This window comes from Zingiber officinale, chromosome 6A, assembly GCF_018446385.1.
Source record: "Zingiber officinale cultivar Zhangliang chromosome 6A, Zo_v1.1, whole genome shotgun sequence".
NCBI classification, from domain to species: Eukaryota; Viridiplantae; Streptophyta; class Magnoliopsida; order Zingiberales; family Zingiberaceae; genus Zingiber; species Zingiber officinale.
Genome location: NC_055997.1, coordinates 146,446,140 through 146,468,635, shown reverse-complemented (window position 1 = coordinate 146,468,635; position 22,496 = coordinate 146,446,140). Strand labels below are relative to the sequence as shown.

At 46.2% G+C, this 22,496-nt stretch overlaps 1 protein-coding gene across 2 annotated transcripts in view; it reads left to right on the top strand.

Moving 5' to 3' along the window:
* The first annotated feature begins 434 nt into the window (after positions 1-434).
* The window catches only part of LOC121998550 (G-type lectin S-receptor-like serine/threonine-protein kinase At4g27290), a 38,976-nt gene continuing 16,914 nt past the window's right edge, over positions 435-22,496 (top strand). The window contains exons 1-7 of one of the 2 annotated variants that reach the window (XM_042553521.1): positions 455-1,807; positions 1,875-1,991; positions 2,073-2,212; positions 2,318-2,531; positions 2,628-2,865; positions 2,946-3,096; positions 3,179-3,577. In XM_042553521.1, coding sequence (XP_042409455.1) covers positions 478-1,807; positions 1,875-1,991; positions 2,073-2,212; positions 2,318-2,531; positions 2,628-2,865; positions 2,946-3,096; positions 3,179-3,487 — 2,499 coding nt within the window. In that variant the 5' untranslated portion in view covers positions 455-477 and the 3' untranslated portion in view covers positions 3,488-3,577. Of the gene's footprint in view, positions 1,808-1,874; positions 1,992-2,072; positions 2,213-2,317; positions 2,532-2,627; positions 2,866-2,945; positions 3,097-3,178; positions 3,578-22,496 lie in introns of those variants that run through there. The other variant, XM_042553522.1, reaches the window with a different exon arrangement.

Here is a 22,496-nt window from a genome sequence, read left to right as displayed (position 1 = left end):
CAAAGAATAGAGAATATTTTATATGCTTGCCATTAGAAGGTTTTCTTTACTAAACACAAAGATTGTAAGTCCATTTTGAAAAAAATATCAGAGTATCTTTATGATCGGTCTCTTTTTAAAACGCTTTGACATTTATGTATAGAGAAACAGTTACCCTCTATCAATAATTACAGGAATATTAATTTTACATACCTATTTACTGTTCATTCTATTATTTATTATCTTCTACCGATCATTAATTTAAGCATCGCGTTGAAGATTCGTTTTCTGGTCCGATTACTAATACTTATTTTGACAAGTAAGAGCACTTATCTTCATCTAATCAAATACCAGAACTACCTACCCAATAAATTATGCTCTCCGTTTTCAGACGGATTAATTGTCATTGCTATGCTTGGAATCAATTCACTATTATTTTTTCATGTTCTTCCATTCCAGCAATTATTACATATCACCTAGACAGCTGGATGTTATTAAATGGCTTCATTCTTTTGCCTCTCACTGGAATTGACCATGAAGCAGCCAACGATTGTCTGGCTCTGCTCCTTCCTCTTCTTCCTCGGCACAATTTTCTTCTCTCCCTCCATTGCTAGCGACACCCTGACCGTCTCCACTCCTCTCCACGACGCCAACAGAACAACCTTGATCTCCGACGGCGGCAGATTCGAGCTTGGATTCTTCAGCCCCGCCGGCTCCAACAACCGCTACATAGGCCTATGGTACCACAGCATCGCCGACAACCAAACCGTGATATGGGTCGCCAACAGAAAGAATCCGGTCACCGATCGCTCCGGCCGTCTCTCTTTAACCACCGACGGAGCACTCACGATCACCGACGGAAACTCAACCGTCGTTTGGTCCTCCGATTCGCAGACAGCTCTCCAGAACCCCGTGGCGAAACTCCTTAACACAGGAAACTTCATCGTCCGAGAGGCCAGCGCTGCAGATTCCGACGGCGCGTGGCAGAGCTTTGAGTTTCCCGCCGACACGTACATCCCGGGCATGAGGCTGGGATGGAATCTGACGAGCGGGCGCAGCTACAATATTACGGCGTGGACGAGCGAGAGCGATCCGTCACCCAGCAACTACGCGATCGGCGTCGACTACCACGGCGACCCCCAGCTGGTTATAATGGATGGGCAGCGACTGCACTGGCGGGGCGGCCCATGGAACGGCTTCCGGTTCAGCGGCGCCGAGGGGATGCAACGCGACAACTCTCTCGGCATCGGCTTCGGTTACGTGACCGGACCTGACCATGTCTTCTTCTCCGAGTACTTGATCGACTCCTCGATCATCGACCGGCTCGTGATCAACACCTCCGGCACACTGCAGCACTTCATCTGGATCCAAGACAGGCAGCAGTGGACGTTCGTGGGGTTCGCGCCCCGTGACGAGTGCGACAGCTTGGCCAGGTGCGGCCCCAACGGCGTGTGCCACCCCGACGGCTCGACGCTGTGCATGTGCCTGCAGGGGTTCAGCCGTCAGAACAACAGCGACGGCCTGGACGGCTGCGTCAGGATCACGGCGTTGGACTGCGTCAACGGCACGGACGGGTTCGCGAGGCAGAGCAGCGTGAAGCTGCCGGACACCTCGACGGCGTCGGTGGACTGGAGCGGGGTGAGCCTGGAGGAGTGCAGACTCCGGTGCCTGCGGAACTGCTCCTGCACCGGCTACGCGCAGGCCAACGTCAGCGGCAGCGGCAGCGGGTGCGTGTTCTGGTGGACCGATCTGACGGATATCAAATTCTACGAAGGCGGAACAGGGCAGGATCTCTTCGTCAGAGTAGCAGCAGCCGACCTCATCATCAGTGAGTTCGATCTACAGTTTGTTCGATCACAATTTTTCCTCCAATGATCTCGCCGTTTCTTGCTCAGCCACGGGGAGAAATCACGGACATAGGAGTCCTGCAGTGGCCATCATTGTGGTCCCAGCTCTGGCTATTTTCCTTGTGGTATTCGTTGTTTATTGCCTTTGCAAGAGGAAGAAGAAACGTACGTGATAATGATCTATGGCGACATCTAACTACTTCTCATTGAATTTAGAATAATTAATGAAACAGTCGTGATTTGCAGACGGCAATTACTTCGATGATGACACAGAAGAAACGGATTTGGATCTACCACTCTTTGATCTAGACACCATTACAGAAGCCACCCAAAACTTCTCGCCCAGCAACAAACTCGGACAGGGAGGCTACGGACCAGTGTACAAGGTATTCTTTTGACTATATATATATCCCAATCAAAATTACCTGCCTAAATAATCCAAGCTGAGCTACATTAATTTGGAGATCCGATATGACGATGGCAATTGGCAGGGCAAGTTCAAGGATGACGGGCAAGAGATAGCCGTGAAGAGGCTCTCCGAGACGTCGAGTCAGGGTGCCAATGAGTTCAAGAACGAGGTGATGGTGATTGCTAAGCTACAACATCGAAACCTCGTTCGACTTCTGGGATGTTGCATTCAAGGGAGGGAAAGGATGTTGATCTACGAGTTCATGCCTAACGGAAGCTTGGATGCCCTTCTATTCGGTTAGTTCTTTTGTACGCGCGTCTTCAGGTGATCAACACGATCACTTCAGTTGATCGTTCCGTATTTACTGTCTTTTGCTTTGTTTTCACAATCAGATCCAACAAAGAGTGAGACGTTGGATTGGAAAACACGACACAATATCATAGTTGGGATTGCACGAGGACTTTTGTATTTGCACCATGATTCTAGGTTAAGAATCATCCATCGGGACCTCAAAGCTAGTAACGTTCTTCTTGACAAGGAAATGAATCCTAAAATATCAGACTTTGGAATCGCGAGGATATTTGGAGGTGATGATACAGAAGTGAATACAATGAGAGTTGTCGGAACCTAGTAAGTTTTAGTTTTCTGTACAAATGATTGACTTCTAAATTTAGACTTGAATTGATGAAGTTGATTTTGTACTAATACAGTGGATATATGTCACCTGAATATGCCATGAATGGAATATTCTCAGTTAAATCTGACGTATTTAGTTTTGGAATATTGACACTCGAGATTATAAGCGGTAAAAAGAATAGAGGTGTTTTCGACTCTTCATCCCCTGTGAATCTTCTTGATCATGTGAGTAAAAGGAGAATCATTCTAAGAGATTTTGTTTCACATTAATTTATTCTTCTAATTCAATGTAATTGCCTCATCTTAGGTTTGGAACTTGTGGAAGGAAGGTAAAGCATTGAACCTAGTGGATAAATCAATTGGAGATTCATTTCCAACAACAGAGGTATTGAGTTGCATAAAAATTGGCCTTTTATGTGTTCAAGAGCTACCGAAGGACAGACCGACGATGAATACCCTGTTGAAAATGCTGGACAGTGATATTTCTCTTTTACCGGAGCCTACTCAGCCTGGATTTGTGAATTTAAGAGGTCTATTCGACACCGAATCCTCATCGACAAGCAGAACGAACATCTCTAAGAACACTGTTTCACATACATTATTTGAAGGCCGTTAATGGATGCACACTGTTTCTGTTTCAGGTATCGAATGTATACTATTTCATGCAAGAATTAGAAAGAGTAACTGAAGCGATTTGAATTCAGAATTTTAAAGATTTAAGTTCATGTAGAAAGAAAAAGCTCTCTTCTCTGAATGAAGCTTATTCAATACAAAACAGTGACAGTGATATATGACCAACTAATTACTACTTTTTATTCAAAGGAAGAATTTTCCCTACATTTTTTAATTAATGATAATCCCCACTGTTAAGTTTATAACAAGCTTAAGCCGAATTGGACGAGACAGAGAAAAACTTGTTCCTTTCCACACTTAATTTCCATCTCTTTCCTTCGATTGTGTGCATTCGAATTCCTTGTCAACTGCGTAATATGAATTAGCATGTTGGATCTTATTGTACCGATGGATTCTTCTCCATCTGCGTTGACCATTGAAAGGATTAGAAAGAGTAATGGATGCGGTTTGAATTCTTCTCCACCTGCGTTGACTCTAGAGTTTGTGGATGAAAGATTAAAGATTAAGGGCATCTTTAATTATTAAATCTTTTAATAAGTTTTTTTTTTAGTTTTGAATATGTCACATCAATGTCACATCATAAATATAAAAAATTTTTAAAATATCTCCAATGGTTAAACCTTTCAATTAGCTTTTTTATAATTTTCAATATGCCATATGTCACATCACAAGCATAAACATCCACTATATCTTCACAATGAAAAAACTTCCATACAATTTTTTTGTGTGTGTCTTATATTATAAATCATATATTGTTATTTATTAATTTTTTATTTAATATATCTATATATTTTTCATTTAATATTTTAATTAATTTATGATTTTGATTTTATTTATTTATAATTTTTAATTAATAAATTTATGATTTTAGTTTAATTATAATCATTTCTATATTTTTAACTTATCTCAAATATAGTTATTTTTAAAAGAAAAAAAATCATTTTAATTATTATTAACTATTTATGAAATAAAATATTATAATTAAATATTACACCAAATAATTTATTTTTAATTATTTAGAAATAATCACTTTCAAGAGAACAAAATAGATTTAAAAACTCAAATATATTTTTAAATTAAAAATCTCAAACTTCACTTACACAATCATAAAATCTCTTTTTAATTAGATTTTTCAATTTTACAAATCTTTCACAAAAATTACATCGAAGATGCTCGTCATCAGCTAAGTTACTTAATTTGTAGATCCTACATTACAAATCATACATCTTTATTTTTATTTTTTCATTTAATATCTCTATATAATTTTTACTTAATATTTTATTTAATTCTCATCTTTAAATTAATTTATTTGTAATTTTTAATTAATAAATTAATAAACTTATGATTTTTAATTTAATTTGTAATTTTTATTTAATATTAATTAACTTATGAATTTTAATTTAATTATAGTCATTGTATTTTTTTTAATTTACCAAATATATTTATTTCAAAAGAAAAGTGTATAATTTAACTATTAAATAAAATATTTAAAATCATATTAATTTTTCAATAATTAATGACTCCATCTTCAAGAGAAAAAAATAGGTTTGAAATATTAAATCTGTTCTTAAAATAAAAACCTCAAAGTTTATGTCTCTACTTATTAGAGTTTTTTTGTTGAACTTTTTTTAATTTTACAAACCTATTAAAAAAAAGCTGTATTGATGATACTCTAAGTCTATTTAACAGTGTGTTTTAGGAGTAGAAAGAAAGAGCTCTCTAGTCTTCCGTGAATGAAATGAAGCTTATTCAATATAAGACAGTGACAGTGACATGTGACCAACTAATCGCCACTGTTAAGTTTCTAACAAGCTCTAGGATTGGAAGAGACAAAGAAAAAACTAGTTCCTTTCCAGACTTATTCAATCGCTTTACGTAATCTTGGGGGGAAAAAATAAAGTGTCTTATTCATCAGAATCATAAAAATAAAAATCTCTCCTACTTTAAATGTTAAAAGAGACCCTCTATTTTAAAAATACTCATATTCTAACCTTGTTAATCGCGAAGTAACTTGCAACATGTATAATTAAACTATTTAAAAAGTAATTTTTATAGGATCAAATCGATGACCTCTATAATTAATCGATTTAAAAAGTAAAATACCTAGATTACTTTTTTGTTGCATACTATTACAATTGCATAATGTCAACCCTCCCTCTCTCTCTCTCACTATATATATATATATATATATATATATATATATATATATATATGTATATATATATATATATATATATATATATATATATATATATATATAATTGCCAAGGAAGAAGATGAGGAGGATTTGAAACACAAATTAGACTAGGAGATTCCGAGAGACCATTTCAACACTCAAGTTAGGGTTTATTTGAGAAACAAGAAGAGTAGAGCAGAAAGAAGAAGCAAGTGAGAGCTTAATGGAGTCAAAAAGATAATGTGTGTAAGTTACCAAAAGGAGATCCCTTGTATTTACCTTCTTTAGGGTTTATATAGCTATCAGGAGAGTATCTTCACGTCGGCACCAATTAGGAAACCATGTACAATAGTCGTTGCATGTCTCTCCATCCATTGAGGACCATGTGTTTAGAGGACATTTAGAAGACCAAATTTGGCAAGCACATAACAGCTTCTACATTTAACTGATGCCACATGTTCTAAAATAATCGTCGTTGTTGTCTGCATCTTCTAGGAAAAAAGAACTCATCAATGAAAGTTTAGTGTGAGTCTGATATGAAGATGGATGAGCAAATGATGTCGATATTGAATGACCTTGAATATAGATGAAGTCAGCTATTGAAGCCGATACAGGGAGGATGCTAGCGATTGAAGTTGAGATAGGGATGATGTCAAGATCTAAGACTGAGACGTAAAGAGTGTCATCAACTGAGGCCAAGACATGAATGATACCGAGAAAGATATCTGAATCTAGGACTGAGGCAGTGAAGATGTCGATAGCTGATCGAGACATGGAGGATATCAGGAGAGATGTCTGAATAGGCTAAGTCAGTGAAGATGTCGGTAGTTGAGACCAAAACATGGAGGATACCAAGGAAGATATCTGAATATAAAGCTAAGGTAGGGGAGATGTCAACAATTGAGGTCGAGACATGGAGGATGCCGAGAAGATGTATGGATCTGAGGCTAAGTTTGGGGAAATGTCAATAGCTGAGGCCGCGACATTATGGTTGATTTGTCTGATCAAACTCGAGTTTTGTCTAGACTGAGTCTAATTCCCTTTGAGTCATGTTTGACTCATCGGACGATGATAAGATATCTTATGCGTCCACAATAAGATCTATCATGTATACTATGTTATGTATAAGACCTAATGTATCGTATGCTCTGAGTGTTACAACCATATACTAGTTTGATTCAGAAATGGATCATCGGACGCCTATTAAGATGAGCACTTGGATTGCTGACATGGCGGCTCCTCGATGGAATTCTATCTCTTAAATTTTATCCTTTTATGGGCACCTGGACTTGTCCAGGCGCCTGAACTGTGACGTAGGCTGGCCAATTAGCGTGCGCCATCTCAACTTAGCTAGTTGCCAGTTTGGCCCCTTCCTGGGTGCTTGTACCATCTCCAAGCACTTGGATGTCCATGCACCTTGAGCCCGCTTTTTAGCCACATGATTTCCTACATCACAAGGTTAGCCCAACAATAAATAATACGGAGAGAAGAGCAGTAATAAAATATCTTTCAGTTTCCAGAATGTCTGGTCCTGACTTTAAGTTTCTCTAAAACCCTAGGTCAGACCGACGTCTATTGTCCCCTCAATTGGGAACACGTTCTCACTGGATCTCTCCTCCAGTTGCTTACCTCCACTTACCAATCATAGACTTCCTTGATATCAGGTCCCTTGACCCATCAGAACTTCCTTCTAGATCTCAACTAATCTAGACTTCAACCAGTTGTCAACCCAAATGCACTTCCTTCTGCCAGATCTCAACCAATCTAGACTTCGTGCTAGCTATCAACCTAGCTGGATTTGAGCCTGGTGTTTCGGTCCTCTAGACCCATCAAATTCATATCATGCACACTTGATAAAATGATTAGATCACAACTCCTAACTTTAACCTTTTATCATACATCAAAATTTGAGTTTGATCGTCAGTGCTAACCGCAACAACAGATTCCACCAATCAATCGATCCTAGGAGAAGGTAGTAGTCTTTAGGGAAGGCTATGTTATGGTTTAGGAAGTAAATGCAAATTTGCCATTTATCCCTAGCTTAGTTACCAAGACCATGTTTGTTAGCCAAGATGGAAACTGGACCTCACGGATATATCCTATCTCCATGAGCTTGGTGACTTCATCTAGAATCACCTTATCATGCTCAAGTACAAAGTGTCATTTTTTTTACCAAACAAGCCAAGACTCTGGAAGGATGTTAAGGCGATACTCCATCACAGTGGATGCCACATCAGTGAGTTCATGAGATGATCAGGCAAAGATGTTATTGTTCTGAATGAGATAGATGGTTAGTCTATCTTTGACCTCTGACATCAAATCAACCGCTATCTAAGTGGCATGGTCAGGCCGACTTGGTAGAATTTGAGCTTCTTCCTTTTCATGAATCGGCTAGGGAATAGACTCTTTCTATAAGGAGTGCACCCTTCTTCTTTGCATCCTTCATTCCTTCTTGCGGCTTTTCTCTCCAATGGAGTCAAGGTTGTCAGTAGTTTTCTAGTGTTTGTTGGATCGAGTGGATCGACTAGATGGGATAAATAACCTGCAATTTACAATTCCAATTTTCTTGCTTCTAGCTTAGCAAGGATACACACATTGAATTAAAAAAAATAACATAAAAGTAAAGTAAGAGACTAAGGATTTACTTGATTTATAACCAGAGAGGTTGATAATCTAAGACAATGAAAGTACATTAAGAATACTCAATCTTTGACAAAAGTCAGAGGCGGAGAAGTCTCTTACAACGTGATCTGGTAGTAAGAACAGGGGACCCCGCCCTGTGGAGTCAACGCCACGTGGAAGTCAGTGGCAGTTGTCCATCCGGAGAGGGTCGGGTCCGACCGGACGGCCGGAGAGGGCCGGGTCCAACCGGACGTCCGGCCGGCCGATGGAATCGAACGCCAGGAGAGGGATGGGTCCGATCGGCTTGCCGGCCGGACGATATTCGGCTGATGGTTAACGGCGCCCTGTCGAAATCAGGGTTCCGGCGCTCAGTGGAAAAGGCCGTGGGCCGAGCGGACCTCACGCTCGGCCAAAGCCATAAGGTAACACTGCTAATAGTCCCCATAAAGCACGTGATGGAGGATCTCCCCAAGTAAACCATCGCATATGTCCGGCCGGATGTTGAGGGAGCTGTCCGCCCGGAAGCCAGATTTGGAGCAAAGGGGAAAAGGACAAGGAACGTCTTTTTCTGACAGCAGGTATGTTTCACGTGTGGGCCATGCTCCAAATCTTGTGACAGGGGATTCCGCTGTCCCATCGAGGACATGCTAAGACTGTAGCAGTATGGGTTAGGGAAGCTCACTGACAAGTCCTTACTGGAGTATGGGCTATGGACACGTGTGTACACCTCGGTAGGTGTACACTCATTTCTTCGCTGCCCTATATAAAGGCCCTCATTCTTCGCCGGAGGTACGCGGTCTACAAGTTTTAAAGCCACTGTTTCTTTCTGGAGCTTCGCCTGACTTGAGCGTCGGAGGGTCGCCGCCGGGAATCCCTTCCCGGCCTGACTTCTGTGCAGGTTCGCCGGAGCTTTGTGCCGCCAGTCGAAGATCCACGCAAGCAGCCGGAAGCGCCACGTGCCCAGCGTCCGTTGATTCGGCATTCGGACAGGATCAAATTGGCGCCGTCTGTAGGAACGTTCCTGTATCCGAGCGGAAACAATGGATGAAGCTGGACGACAACACGTGGTGACGCTTTCGAACGAGGAACTCGACGCTCTGATCGAGATAAGAGCTGCCAAGCTTGTGGAGCAAAAACATAAAGCCACAGCCGAGCCACAGCCGAGCGGCCCGAGCAGCAAGCAACGTCAGCGTCTGGAGGTCGAGCGGAAGCACCGCCGGCCACCGTCGCATTTCATCGAGCCCTATTCCGCACCCCTGAAGCCGTACCAGCTCATAGAGATAAGGGATCTTCTTCGGATGAGATGCCTAGACGAGATAACAAAAAAGGGAAAGCCCCCCCGAGCGGACTCATCTCTCGAGCGGATCAATCACCAATTTTCGGAGGCTATTCTGCAAGATCCTCTGCCCAAGCACTACGTGCCTCCGACGATCGGCGAGTACAATGGGACAACCGACCCGGATGATCATCAGGGTAAGTTCGATAACACAGCCACTCTCCATCAATACACAGATGGAGTAAAGTGCCGAGTTTTTCTTACCACTCTCTCGGGATCGGCTCAACGGTGGTTCCGGAGGCTGCCGGACGGATCCATCACAAGCTTCAAGGACTTCCGAACGGCCTTCCTCCATCATTTTGCAAGCAGTCGGCGCTATCAAAAAACGAGCGTGAGCCTGTTCGCCATCAAGCAAGAAGCCCGTGAATCGCTTCGAGCTTACATCCAGCGGTTCAACCAAGTAGCGATGGACATTCCAACGGCCACCTTGGAAACCATGATGAATGCCTTCACACAAGGCCTAGTGGATGGGGATTTCTTCCGATCGCTCATCCGAAAGCCGCCCCGAGACTATGATCACATGCTACACCGGGCGAACGAATACATCAACGTGGAAGAAGCCCAAGCGGCAAGGAAAAAGGAAACTCCAGCCGAGCGGGCTCCTCCGACCGAGCGGAAACAGCAAGTCACTCATCAGCCGCCTAGAGGACCAAGGGCCGAAGCAATCCGATCCCCCCACGCCAGGTCCCATGTGCAACAGGTAGCTGCCGCCCGGCCCAAGCCAAAAAAGAAATGGACCCCGATGTTCTGCTCCTTCCACCGGACGGACACGCACAATACAAGGGATTGCCGAAGTCTTCCCTTCGTGACTCATCCTGTGCCTTGGAATGCCGGACGACGGTCTCCCTCAGTCGACAGGCGATAGAGAACTCATGAAGCCGATCGGACGCAAGCTGGTAGGCCACAGCAACAAACTCCCGATCGGCATCGTTCTCCAAGGCAGGAGAATCGCCGAGCGTCCGGAGAATCGCCGAGCGTCCAGAGAACGGTCTCGACCGTCCGCTCGGGAAGAGGAAAATAGAAGCAATACTTCCCGAGGCGAGATCAACGTTATTGCTGGCGGGCCGACCGGAGGAGACTCCAATCGAGCCAGAAAGGCGAGCGTCCGGCAGCTCCAGATTCATGCGGTCGGCTGTAGCCGAGAACGAGCAGAAGGACCCGAAATTAGTTTCGGGCCCAGGGACTTGGAAAGAGTTGAAGTACCCCACGACGATGCTCTGCTCATCAAAGCGGTAATAGCAAATTATACTATTCATCGCGTATTTGTTGACACAGGGAGCTCAGTCAACATCATATTCAAGAAGGCGTTCGATCAGCTGCAAATTGATCGAGCCGAGCTGTTGCCCATGACAACTCCGCTCTACAGGTTTACGGGTAACGAAGTTCAGCCGGTCGGACAGATCCGGCTGGCTTCCTCGCTGGAAGAAGAGCCGCTCAGGAGGACAAGGACAACAAACTTCGTGGTGGTCGATTCTCCCTCGTCCTACAACGTTATTTTGGGACGACCGGCTCTCAGCGAATTCTGAGCGGTCGTCTCAACCTTCCACCAGAAGATCAAGTTCCCCGTGGAGGACAAAGTGGGAGAAGTACGGGGAGATCAACTAGCAGCTCGGCGATGCCACATAGAGATGGTCCGAGCAGAGGCCAATTCCGCTCAGAAGGCGCCCCGGATCGAGGTAAACGCCATCACCGAAAAGCCACCCTCTTTAATTTATGAAGAAAAAGAGGAAGTGCAGATTCACCCAACCCGATCGGAGGCCACAACCTTTATAGCGTCCGATCTGGAGGAGAAGCAGAAAGAAGAACTGATCCAATGCCTCCGAAGAAATCATGATGTCTTCGTCTGGTCGACACATGAGCTGCCCGGAATTTCGCCGAGCATAGCGCAGCACGAGTTGCATGTCCGACCGGACACTCGGCCAGTGAAGCAAAGAAAAAGGGACTTCAGCGCTGAGCAGAATTCCATCATCCGAGCGGAGGTGGAAAAACTTCTGGAGGTCGGCCATATACGTGAGGTGCAGTTCCCGAGCTGGTTGGCTAACGTAGTATTAGTCTCCAAGCCAGGCAACAAGTGGAGAGTGTGCATAGATTTTCGGAATCTCAACAAAGCTTGCCCGAAAGATTTTTATCTTCTGCCCCGGATAGATCAGCTGGTGGACTCTACGGCCGGCTGCGAATTAATCTGTATGCTCGACGTCTACCAGGGCTATCACCAAGTGCCGCTCGCCCGTGAAGATCAAGAAAAGGTCAGCTTCGTGACGGCCGACGTCACTTATTGCTATAATGTAATGCCGTTCGGATTGAAGAATGCGGGTGCCACATATCAGCGCTTGATGAATAAAGTATTCAGAGAGCAGATCGGGCGGAATCTAGAAGTTTATGTGGATGACATTCTCATTAAGTCCGTCCGAGCGGCCGATCTCTTCAAAGACATGGAGGAAACCTTCCGAACGCTGCGCAAATATGGAGTCAAGCTAAATCCCCAGAAGTGCCTGTTCGGAGCAAAAGGAGGGCGCTTTCTGGGGTACATAGTGATCGAGCGGGGAATCGAAGCAAATTCCAGCAAGGTGAAAGCTCTACAAGATATGCCGCCTCCAAGAAATACAAGGGAAGTGCAGCGTCTGACCGGTCGGATAACCGCTCTGTCCAGGTTCATCTCCAAAATCGCCGACCGAAACCTTCCTTTTTTCAAGATCTTACGCAAAGCTACAAAATTTCACTGGGACGAAGAATGCGACCAGGCGTTCGAAGATTTGAAGGCATTTCTGAACTCTCTCCCTGTATTAGCCAAGCCGACTGCGGGTGAGCCACTTCATATGTACTTGTCTTCAACCGAGCATGCAATCGGCTCAGCTTTAGTGAGGTCGAGCGGAGAAGAGCCTGTGTATTTCCTTAGTCACATTTTAAAAGATGCTGAATCTCGCTACACTGGGCTTGAGAAGCTGGCTTTCGCTCTAGTCCTGGCCGCTCGGCGCCTTCGTCCATACTTCCTGGCTCATACGATCATTGTCAAAACCAATAGCCCGCTCGGACGTGTTCTACTAAATCCAGAGGCATCCGGACGGCTCATCAAATGGACGACGGAGTTAAGTGAATTTGATATCCAATACCAGCCCCGCTTGGCGATCAAAGCGCAATCCTTGGCCGATTTTGTGACTGAGGTGCAAAGGCCGGAGCCGGAAGCTATGTGGAGAATATATGTGGATGGGTCGTCCACTCGGCTCGGAAGCGGGATTGGAATATTGTTACTCTCCCCTCAAGAAGAGAAGATGCACTTATCCGTCCGGCTGGATTATAAAGCTACTAACAATGAAGCAGAGTATGAGGCCCTCATTGCCGGCTTGCAGGCAGCTCGGCATGTGGGAGCCGGTCGGGTAACACTTCACTCGGATTCGCAGTTGGCCGCTCAGCAGCTCTCTGGTACCTTCGAAATCAATAGTGCTCGGCTCAAGCTCTACGCTGAAGCCTTCGAGAAGCTCAAAGCTGATTTTAGATAAGTTATTGTCCAGAAGATACCCAGAGCAGAAAATCAAGCAGCCGATGAGTTAGCCAAACTCGCTAGCTCAATAGCGTCGGTCGCCATTCAGCAATCAATTGAAAAAGTACTGTTGGTGGCGCACGTCGACTGGATGGAAGGCCTCACATTTCCAAGCGACTGGCGGACACCCATCATAGAGTTCCTCCGCTCGGGAGCCACACCGTCCGACCGGAACGAAACCCAGCTGTTAAGAAGGAGGGCCGGTCGGTTCACACTCATCGGCGATCAGCTTTATAAGAAGGCTTTCTCTCGCCCGCTGTTGAAATGCGTGAGCTCGGAAGACTCGGCTTACATCCTCCAAGAGGTACATCAAGGATCGTGTGGAGGACATCCGGGCGGACGATCACTAGTTAAGAAGATCCTGCTAGCCGGATACTTTTGGCCGACCTTACAAGAAGACGCCACTCGTATAGTATCTATGTGCCTTTCGTGCCAGAAGTACCATAACTTCTCCCACCGACCGGCCGAGGAAATGAAGGCATCAACCGTTTCATGTCCGTTCGATCAATGGGGAATGGATATTGTCGGTCCATTTCCGATAGCGACCGGGCAGAGGAAATTTTTGCTAGTGGCGGTGGATTATTTTTCCAAGTGGGTGGAGGCCGAGCCGTTGGCAAAGATCACTGAACAAATGGTCAAAAAATTCATCTGGCAACACATCATTTTTCTGTTCGGCATCCCTCGCCGATTGGTTTCCGACAATAGGCGGCAATTCACAGGGAAGGTGCTAGAGGATTGGTGCAAAAGCTACGGCATCGAGCAACACTTCATGTCCGTGGCTTATCCCCAAAGCAACGGTCCTGCCGAAGTAACCAATCGGGAAATTCTTCGTATTCTGCGCGCTCGACTCGACCATTTGGGAGGAAATTGGCCGGATGAAGTGTCGGGCGTCTTATGGGCCATCCGAACGACTCCGAAGGAAGGGACGGGCGTCACACCGTTCCATTTGGTGTATGGCGGCGAGGCGGTTATTCCGGTTGAAGTCGGCGTCGAGTCCGTCCGAATCCAGAGCTATGATGATGACAACGCCGAACGGAGGAACATGGAGCTGGATTTGGTCGACGAGGAGCGAGTCAAGGCGTCCGTTCGGCTGATGGCGTACCGGCAGCGGATGAAGCAAAATTACAACCGCCGTGTAATCCCCAGATCATTCCAGGTTGGTGATCTTGTCTGGAAGAAAGTCAAGCCGGTCGGCGACGTCGGCAAACTGGAGGCACCGTGGGCGGGCCCCTTCAAGGTTATTGGAAAGCTCCGCTCGGGCGCATATTATTTGGAAGATGAAGACGGACGGCAGCTGGATCGACTGTGGAGTGCAAATCATCTCCAGCCTTATCGAGCTGGATGAAAGGTGCACGAATGTAACTCATTCTTGTGTATATGCTAGTCGCCCGTGTCCTTGTAATGCAGGAAGCGAAATTAATTCAAAGGATGGCCAAGGGTTCCGTCGATCGGCAGTATCGAAGTTAGCCGTAAAGGCCGTCGAGCTCCGACTTTAAATATCGAGAGACGAGCCGGCGTCTATAAACCCTCCGAGCGGAAGGCCGTCGAGCTCCGACGTTAAATATCGAGAGATGAGCCGGCGTCTATAAACCCTCCGAGCGGAAGACCGTCGAGCTTCGACGTTAAATATCGAGAGACGAGCCGGCGTCTATAAACCCTCCGAGCGGAAGACCGTCGAGCTCCGACGTTAAATATCGAGAGACGAGCCGGCGTCTATAAACTCTCCGAGTGGAAGACCGTCGAGCTCCGACGTTAAATATCGAGAGACGAGGCGTCTATAAACCCTCCGGTGGAAGACCGTCGAGCTCGAGGCGTTAAATATCGAGAGCGAGGCGTCTATAAGCGTCCGGCGGAAGACCGTCGAGCTCGGCGTTAAATATCGAGACGAGCCGCGTCTATAAACGTCCGAGCGGAAGATCGTCGAGCTCCGGCGTTAAATATCGAGAGACGAGCCGCGTATAAACGTCCCGAGGCACCCGAGCTCCGACGTTAAATATCGAGAGACGAGCCGGCGTCTATAAACCCTCCGAGCGGAAGACCGTCGAGCTCCGACGTTAAATATCGAGAGACGAGCCGGCATCTATAAATCCTCCGAGCGGAAGACCGTCGAGCTCCGACGTTAAATATCGAGAGACGAGCCGGCGTCTATAAATCCTCCGAGCGGAAGACCGTCGAGCTCTGACGTTAAATATCGAGAGATGAGCCGGCGTCTATAAACGTCCGAGCGGAAGACCGTCGAGCTCCGACGTTAAATATCGAGAGACGAGCCGGCGTCTATAAACGTCCCGGCGTCTATAAACGTCCGAGCGGAAGACCGTCGAGCTCCGACGTTAAATATCGAGAGACTGCAAGTGTCCGAGTTCACCTCCAATATCGTTCGACCGACTCTACGTTCCGCTCGGCTCAAGGCCCAAAGGTTCTTGTCGGCTTATAGTGAGCGATCCTTGCTAGCAAAGCGGAATGTTACGCGTCTGGAATATTTGCCCGAGCGGAAGGGCCTTTCGAATGCCAGAGGTGTGATAATAGGCAAGCGGGCAACATATATATTAATTAGCAAAAGGACAAGGTGCAAAAAGATAGAGTGCGCGAAAGGAAAGCATTGCATTAAAAATAAAATCTCAGGCCGGGCGGCCTAATTACAAAAGGGATCATATTTAGCCGAGTGGCCAAATTACAAAAATTACTCGATATAATCGTAGAGGGTCTTGGGGATGTCATCTAGGAGCGCCACCTGATCGCCGGCCGGAATATTGGTGGACTCCGGAAGAAGGCCCTTCGACTTCAGATAGGTCATAGTGGCAGTCATGGCCAAGTCAAAGGCTGTATACATCCGTTCGTAGATTTTCTCCGAGAATTCGGGCGAACGGATGTAGCTCTGTCGTAGAGCGGCGACTCAGCTCGGCTCGACATCCTGATATTCTTTGAAAGCCGCCTGGGAGCCTGTGAGGGCCTCGTTCAGATTCTTAAGCTTTTCTGCGTCAGCCGAGCGGCCCGCCTTCTCCCTGTTGAGCTGCTCTGTCAACTCCTTTATCTTCAGCTCCAGGCCCCGAGCCTTAACGTTCTTCTTCTCCAGATCGGAGATAGCTGTATTCTTCCGAGTGGTGGCCAGGGCTATTTTCGTGTCAAGCGACTTGACTTGTCGCTCGGACTCGGCCAAGGCATGGGCCTGGTCGGCTGTTTTCTTCTGTTCGGCCGTCAGCAGAGTTTGAGCTTTCTTCAGCTCCTTTTGCAGCTCGGAATAGGAAGGGCCCTGAAGGCCGGACGGACCAACTGCGGCCTTCAGTTGCCGTAGCTCTTCATCCACCAAGGCCAAGCGGTTGGAAACCACAATTTCCTCCACCCATCTCTGGCAAAAGAAAATTATAGTTATTAGCGGCCGATCGGAAAGAATGAACACCAAAGTTGGTAGATTACAAACTTACCCCTGTGGCCTGCTGCATATGGCTGTTTGCCAAATTTCCGAGGGGTATCAGCGCAGTGCGGGCCCGAGCATCGGTCCACATCTTAGCTAGGGGCCCTTTCAGGGTGATGGTGTGCTCGGGCGCAGCTGGACGGTCGACCTCTGGAATCAGCTCTTCAGTCGGAAGATGAAGAGTGACCCAAATCGTGCGGCCATGACCGGGGGTCGTCCGACCGGCGGTCGGAAGGGGATCAGAAGCCGGCGTAGAAAACTGGGAATGAATGGTCGAGCGCTGGGCTGAATGGCGAGCGGGAGGAAGGGTGCTGATTGGAATAGCCTCCACTGGAGCAGCTGGCTCGTCCCAATCCGAAGGCATCTGGTCGGACGAGATGGTTTCGGTCTCTGGCGCCTTGCCCCGAGCAGTTGCAGTGACCCGCTCGGATGGTTGGACAACGGAGGTTGCCGACCGCAGGGGAGTCTCCACTCGACGCCTATTTTGTAAGGGTTGCTCCTCCCGAGCGGAACCTTCCTCGGGGGCAGTTGGTTCTCCAGGAGGAGTGGCTCCGCTCGCCACATTTTGCTAAGAAGCTGGAGCGGTCGACTCAGCCTGAGTCCCGCTCTCTCCTTCGTGGGATCCGACCGGCTGGATACCCAAAGCTTCCATTTCTCTGGCCGCCTTCTTCTTCAAAACACCGGCCATGACCGAATCCATAACGATGTCCGCTGCAAAGAAAGGAAAAGAAATCAGTTAGAAATCAAAGCAAATGGCCAACCAAAGTTCTTACCGAAGCCGGCCGGCAGAGGGGTCCGTATAGGACTCAGCCCGAAGATGTACATCACTCCCTCATGGAGAAGTTTGTTGATGTCAAGTCACAGACCGGCCAGTATATTTGCAGCGTGGAGGTAGTCCGGTCGAGTCTTGAACTTCTTCAACTCGGGAGTGGGGGGCAGACTGACCTACCACTGGGTCGGGAAGTTTGCTTGATTGGGCATACGGATGTAGAAAAAATAATCCTTCCAATGTTTATTGGAAGTAGGAAGTTTGTTGAAAAAGACCAAGCCGGGCCGAGCTTGGAACATGAAGGTGTCCGGCTCGGCTTGCTTGGGGTAATAGAAATAAAAGAAGACCTCCGGTCGGAGGGGGATGTTGTGAATCTTAAACAAAACGACAACACCGTAGAGGAGACGGAAGGTATTGGGTACTAAACTGCCGAGCGACACACCGAAAAAATTACAGACATCTATGATGAAAGGGTGCACAGGAAAACGAAGACTGGCGGTAAACTGGTCTCGGAAGACACAGAAAGCTCCGCACGGCGGCCTGTGAGGCCGAGCGGAGGGACCAGCTAAGAGAATTTCGAAATCCTCTGGGATTTCGAAATTGTCTGCCAAAATATCAAAGTCCCGCTGTTCGAATCGGGACTGCATGGTGGTGTACCATGGGCCAAGCGACTGATCTTCGGGATTGGAAGAGCTAGCCATGGGCCGATCGGGAGGAGTCAAAAGGCAAAAAGGCAGGAGCAAAACAACAGCAAACAAAAGGAAGTTTCAAGGATCGAAACTGAGAAAGAAATGCGGATGAAACACCGGAAAGGAGGAAGGAAAGATATAAAACCTTGCTGCGGGGAAAGGGATCAAGGAAAAGGCGCCGGAGAGCGTCGGAGAGCAGAAACAGGATCGCCGGAGCTCCAAAGCGCAGGAGGCAATGGTCAAAATCGCGGAGGCAGGTGAGGAAGAGAAGGAAACGAAGAATTTATAGGGTGAAGGCCGGGCGGCCTCCACCGTTGGATCCAAGTCACGGGAATCAAAGCATGCATCGAGCCATCCATTTCGAATCACTTCGATCACATCAAAACAGCACGCCACCGCCGCCGTACGCCGATGGCAGTGCTCCACGTTGCATTCAATCATTCGGAGCATTTAATGAAAGCATGCTCAACCTTAATGTCGAAGATTGGCGCAGAACACGAGGAGATCCGGTGAATGCCATTATTGATTCGCTTAAGGCTATCTCTATGGTTGGCCGAGCGGATGATACAAGCACGGAGGAACCGCTCGGCCGGCTTCTTAGTCCAGTCAGTCGGACTATTCGTCTCCTTCGACTAGACTTGAAGGGGAGGCAAGTGATCCGGTAGTAAGAACAGGGGACCCCGCCCTGTGGAGTCAACGCCACGTGGAAGTCAGTGGCAGTTGTCCATCCGGAGAGGGCCGGAGAGGGCCGGGTCCGACCGGACATCCGGCCGGCCGATGGAATCGAACGCCAGGAGAGGGATGGGTCCGATCGGCTTGCCGGCCGGACGATATTCGGCTGATGGTTAACGGCGCCCTGTCGAAATCAGGGTTTCGACGCTCAGTGGAAAAGGTCATGGGCCGAGCGGACCTCACGCTCGGCCAAAGCCATAACGTAACACTGCTAATAGTCCCCATAAAGCACGTAATGGAGGATCTCCCCAAGTAAACCATCGCATATGTCCGGCCGGATGTTGAGGGAGTTGTCCGCCCGGAAGCCAGATTTGGAGCAAAGGGGAAAAGGACAAGGAACGTCTTTTTCTGACAGCAGGTATGTTTCACGTGTGGGCCATGCTCCAAATCTTGTGACAGGGGATTCCGCTGTCCCATCGAGGACATGCTAAGACTGTAGCAGTATGGGTTAGGGAAGCTCACTGACAAGTCCTTACTGGAGTATGGGCTATGGACACGTGTACACCTCGGTAGGTGTACACTCATTTCTTCGCTGCCCTATATAAAGGCCTTCATTCTTCGCCGGAGGTACGCGGTCTACAAGTTTTAAAGCCACTGTTTCTTTCTGGAGCTTCGCCTGACTTGAGCGTCGGAGGGTCACCGCCGGGAATCCCTTCCCGGCCCGACTTCTGTGCAGGTTCGCCGGAGCTTTGTGCCGCCAGTCGAAGATCCACACAAGCAGCCGGAAGCGCCACGTGCCCAGCGTCCGTAGATTCGACATTCGGACAGGATCACAACGTTTGAAAACACGAATATGAAATTCATCATGTAGAAATTAAGAACAATGTATTGTATGTACATTTCGAGCTTAGGGCTTAATTTATAGCTCACTAGTTGAAACTGACCGTTTGTTGACATGGCAATAGAGGCGTCTCAGTTCTAATGGAGGTGGTACCTCAGTTCGGCTGAGTTGTTATTTGCTTCACCAATGTTTGGATGATCTGGTGACATTGGAGGCATCTCGATTCATCGGAGACACCTTAGGTCAACTAACATGGATTCTCGCTTCTTATCCACGTTACAACATCTCTTTTCTTCAAATGTTCCTCAAGTGAACGAAGGCGCCTCAAGTCTCACAGCTATCATCCGCAACAACAACTCTTACTCCAGTCATCTGAGGTGCCTTAGGTAATTTGAGATGCCTTGAGTCTTCAGGGCTTCAGGTCATCCGAGACATCTCAAATGGTCAACATTAGAAGTTGAACATTCTTCAATCATCTTGCTTGCGTGATGCTTTGGTCATCCGGAGTTGGGTTCACTTGAATCTAACTTTGACCTTCTCCTTAAGCAAACTTCCTCCCAGCTTCTCATCCCTCAGATGCACTGCATGTATCCTTCTCGCTCCACCTGTGTACTCTTCCCTAATTTCTCGTTCCTCGGATGCACCAATCACGTCGGCTCCCTTCCCATTCTATTTTTCTCGTTTGATGCAACATCCACTTGACTTCTTGTATTCGTAAGTTCCTACATACTTAGATACAAGACATCAGACACACAGAACTTAACTTAATTTAGTTGATCAACATCAAAACTAACCTAGAATACTTACAGTGTTAACCATCATAGTGTCTTGACTCAAAGTTTCCATTGACAAGGCCAATTTGTTCTGACCAAATATCGTGGATGATTAAGTCACTAGTCAACTAACAATTCAACGTGGGCACTCTCTGAAAATCCAACAAAGAGGATGAGGAGGACCTGAAACACACTTTAGAAAAGGGTTAGACTGATGTTAGGGAGATCCCGGCAAGCCACTCCAATGTTCAAGTTAGAGTTTACTTGAGAAGCAAGAATAATATAGCATAAAGAAGAAGCAAGTGAGGGCTTGATGAAGTCGAAAAAGCAAGTACGTGTGTGAGTTACCAAAAAGAGATAACACCGGAAAGTATCGGAGAAATAGGAGGGAACACAAGGCGAATTCTGAACTCACACTCGACGGAATCCACTGAAGAGTTTAGAGGGTAATCAGAAGATCATTCTTCAAAATCTTAAAGCTCACAATATTTTTATCATCCAAAAAAACTCCCTCAACAATACAAATGATAACATTTTATAGGGGAAACTTGGATCACTTGCCGAGATGAATCAAACTATTTTAAATGACCCTGAGAGTTCCTAAGACCTCATTAAGTGATTTATATTTTCTAGGACTCGAGAATAGAGTTTGCCCAAAAAAAACATGCAGTGGCATTAAAGAAGGCGCGTCACCCGAGCAATTGGATTGTCCTAAGTAGAATTTTTGGCATCAGTCTCCCCCGGTTGGAAAAGATTCGTCCTTGAATCAAAAGGAGGTTCATCACCAATATAAGGAGAGAGGTCAGCGACATTGAAGGTTGTAGAAACACCATACTTGCTTGACAAATCAATTTCATAAGCATTATTGCCAATCTTCTTTAAGATCCTAAAGGGACCATCAACTCTAGCCTCTAGGTTGTAACTTTCCATGTTGACCACGGGGGAAACACTCCTTTCTTAAGTGAATTCATACCAATTCTCCTTCCTTGAAACTTACTTGCTTTCTGTGTTTATTCGTATTTTTCTGATACTTCTCATTTTGTTTAATAATTTCTTGCCGAACTTGCTCATGCAACTTTTTGATGGACTGTGTATACTCTTCTCCATCTCCACTTAGAAGACGAGAGGCTGGAATGGGGACCAAATCCAATGGAGTGAGGGGATTAATTCCATATTCAACCTCGAAGGGACTTCGTCCTGTTGTTTGGCTAAGAGACAGATTATAAGCAAACTCGGCTTGAGCTAAAATTGCATCCCATTGGTGGGGATTTTTACCAATCAAACTTCTAAGAAGATTTCCCAAGCTCCGGTTTACTACTTCCGTTTGTCCGTCGGTTTGGGGATGGTGAGAGGAACTGAATTGAAGTTGTGTTCCCAATTTTCACCATAAGGTGTGCCAAAAATGACTCATAAATTTAGGATCCCGGTCAGAAGTGATGGTTTTGGGAATTCCATGAAGTCTTACAATTTCTTTGAAATAAAGATCAGCTACATGTGTAGCATCCAATGTTTTGGTGCAAGGAATGAAATGGGTCATTTTAGAGAACCTATCAACTACCACCATAACTGAATCTTTGTTCCTTTGAGTGCGTTGTAATCCAATAACAAAATCCATGCTTAAATCTTCCCAAGGACTTGTTAGTACGGGTAGGGGAGTGTACAAACCCGTATTTTGTCCATGACTCTTGGCAATATGACAAATTCGACACCTGCAATATATGTTTTGATATCCCGGTCCATGTGTGGCCAATAAAAATTCTCTTGAATGAGTGTAAGAGTTTTGTCCCTACCAAAATGTTATGCCAACCCTCCATTATGAGCTTCACTGATGATGGCAAGTCGTAGCGAATAATCAGGAATACATAGATATTTTTCTTTGAAGAGAAATCCATCGTGAATCAAGAAGAGTTTGAATGGAGCTTTTATGCACTCTTCCCAAATATGACCAAAATAGGGATATCATTTTGTAGAGTTCTTTGACTACCTCAAATCCAATTACCTTTAGTTGTAAAGTAGACAAGAGAGTATGTTGTCTGCTAAGAACATTCACCACCCGATTAAGAGCACCAGATTTGTGCTTGATAAGGAAGTTGAAGGCTTGTAGAAACTCAACCCATTTAGCATGACGAGGTTTCAATTTGTGTTGAGTATTCAAATACTTCAA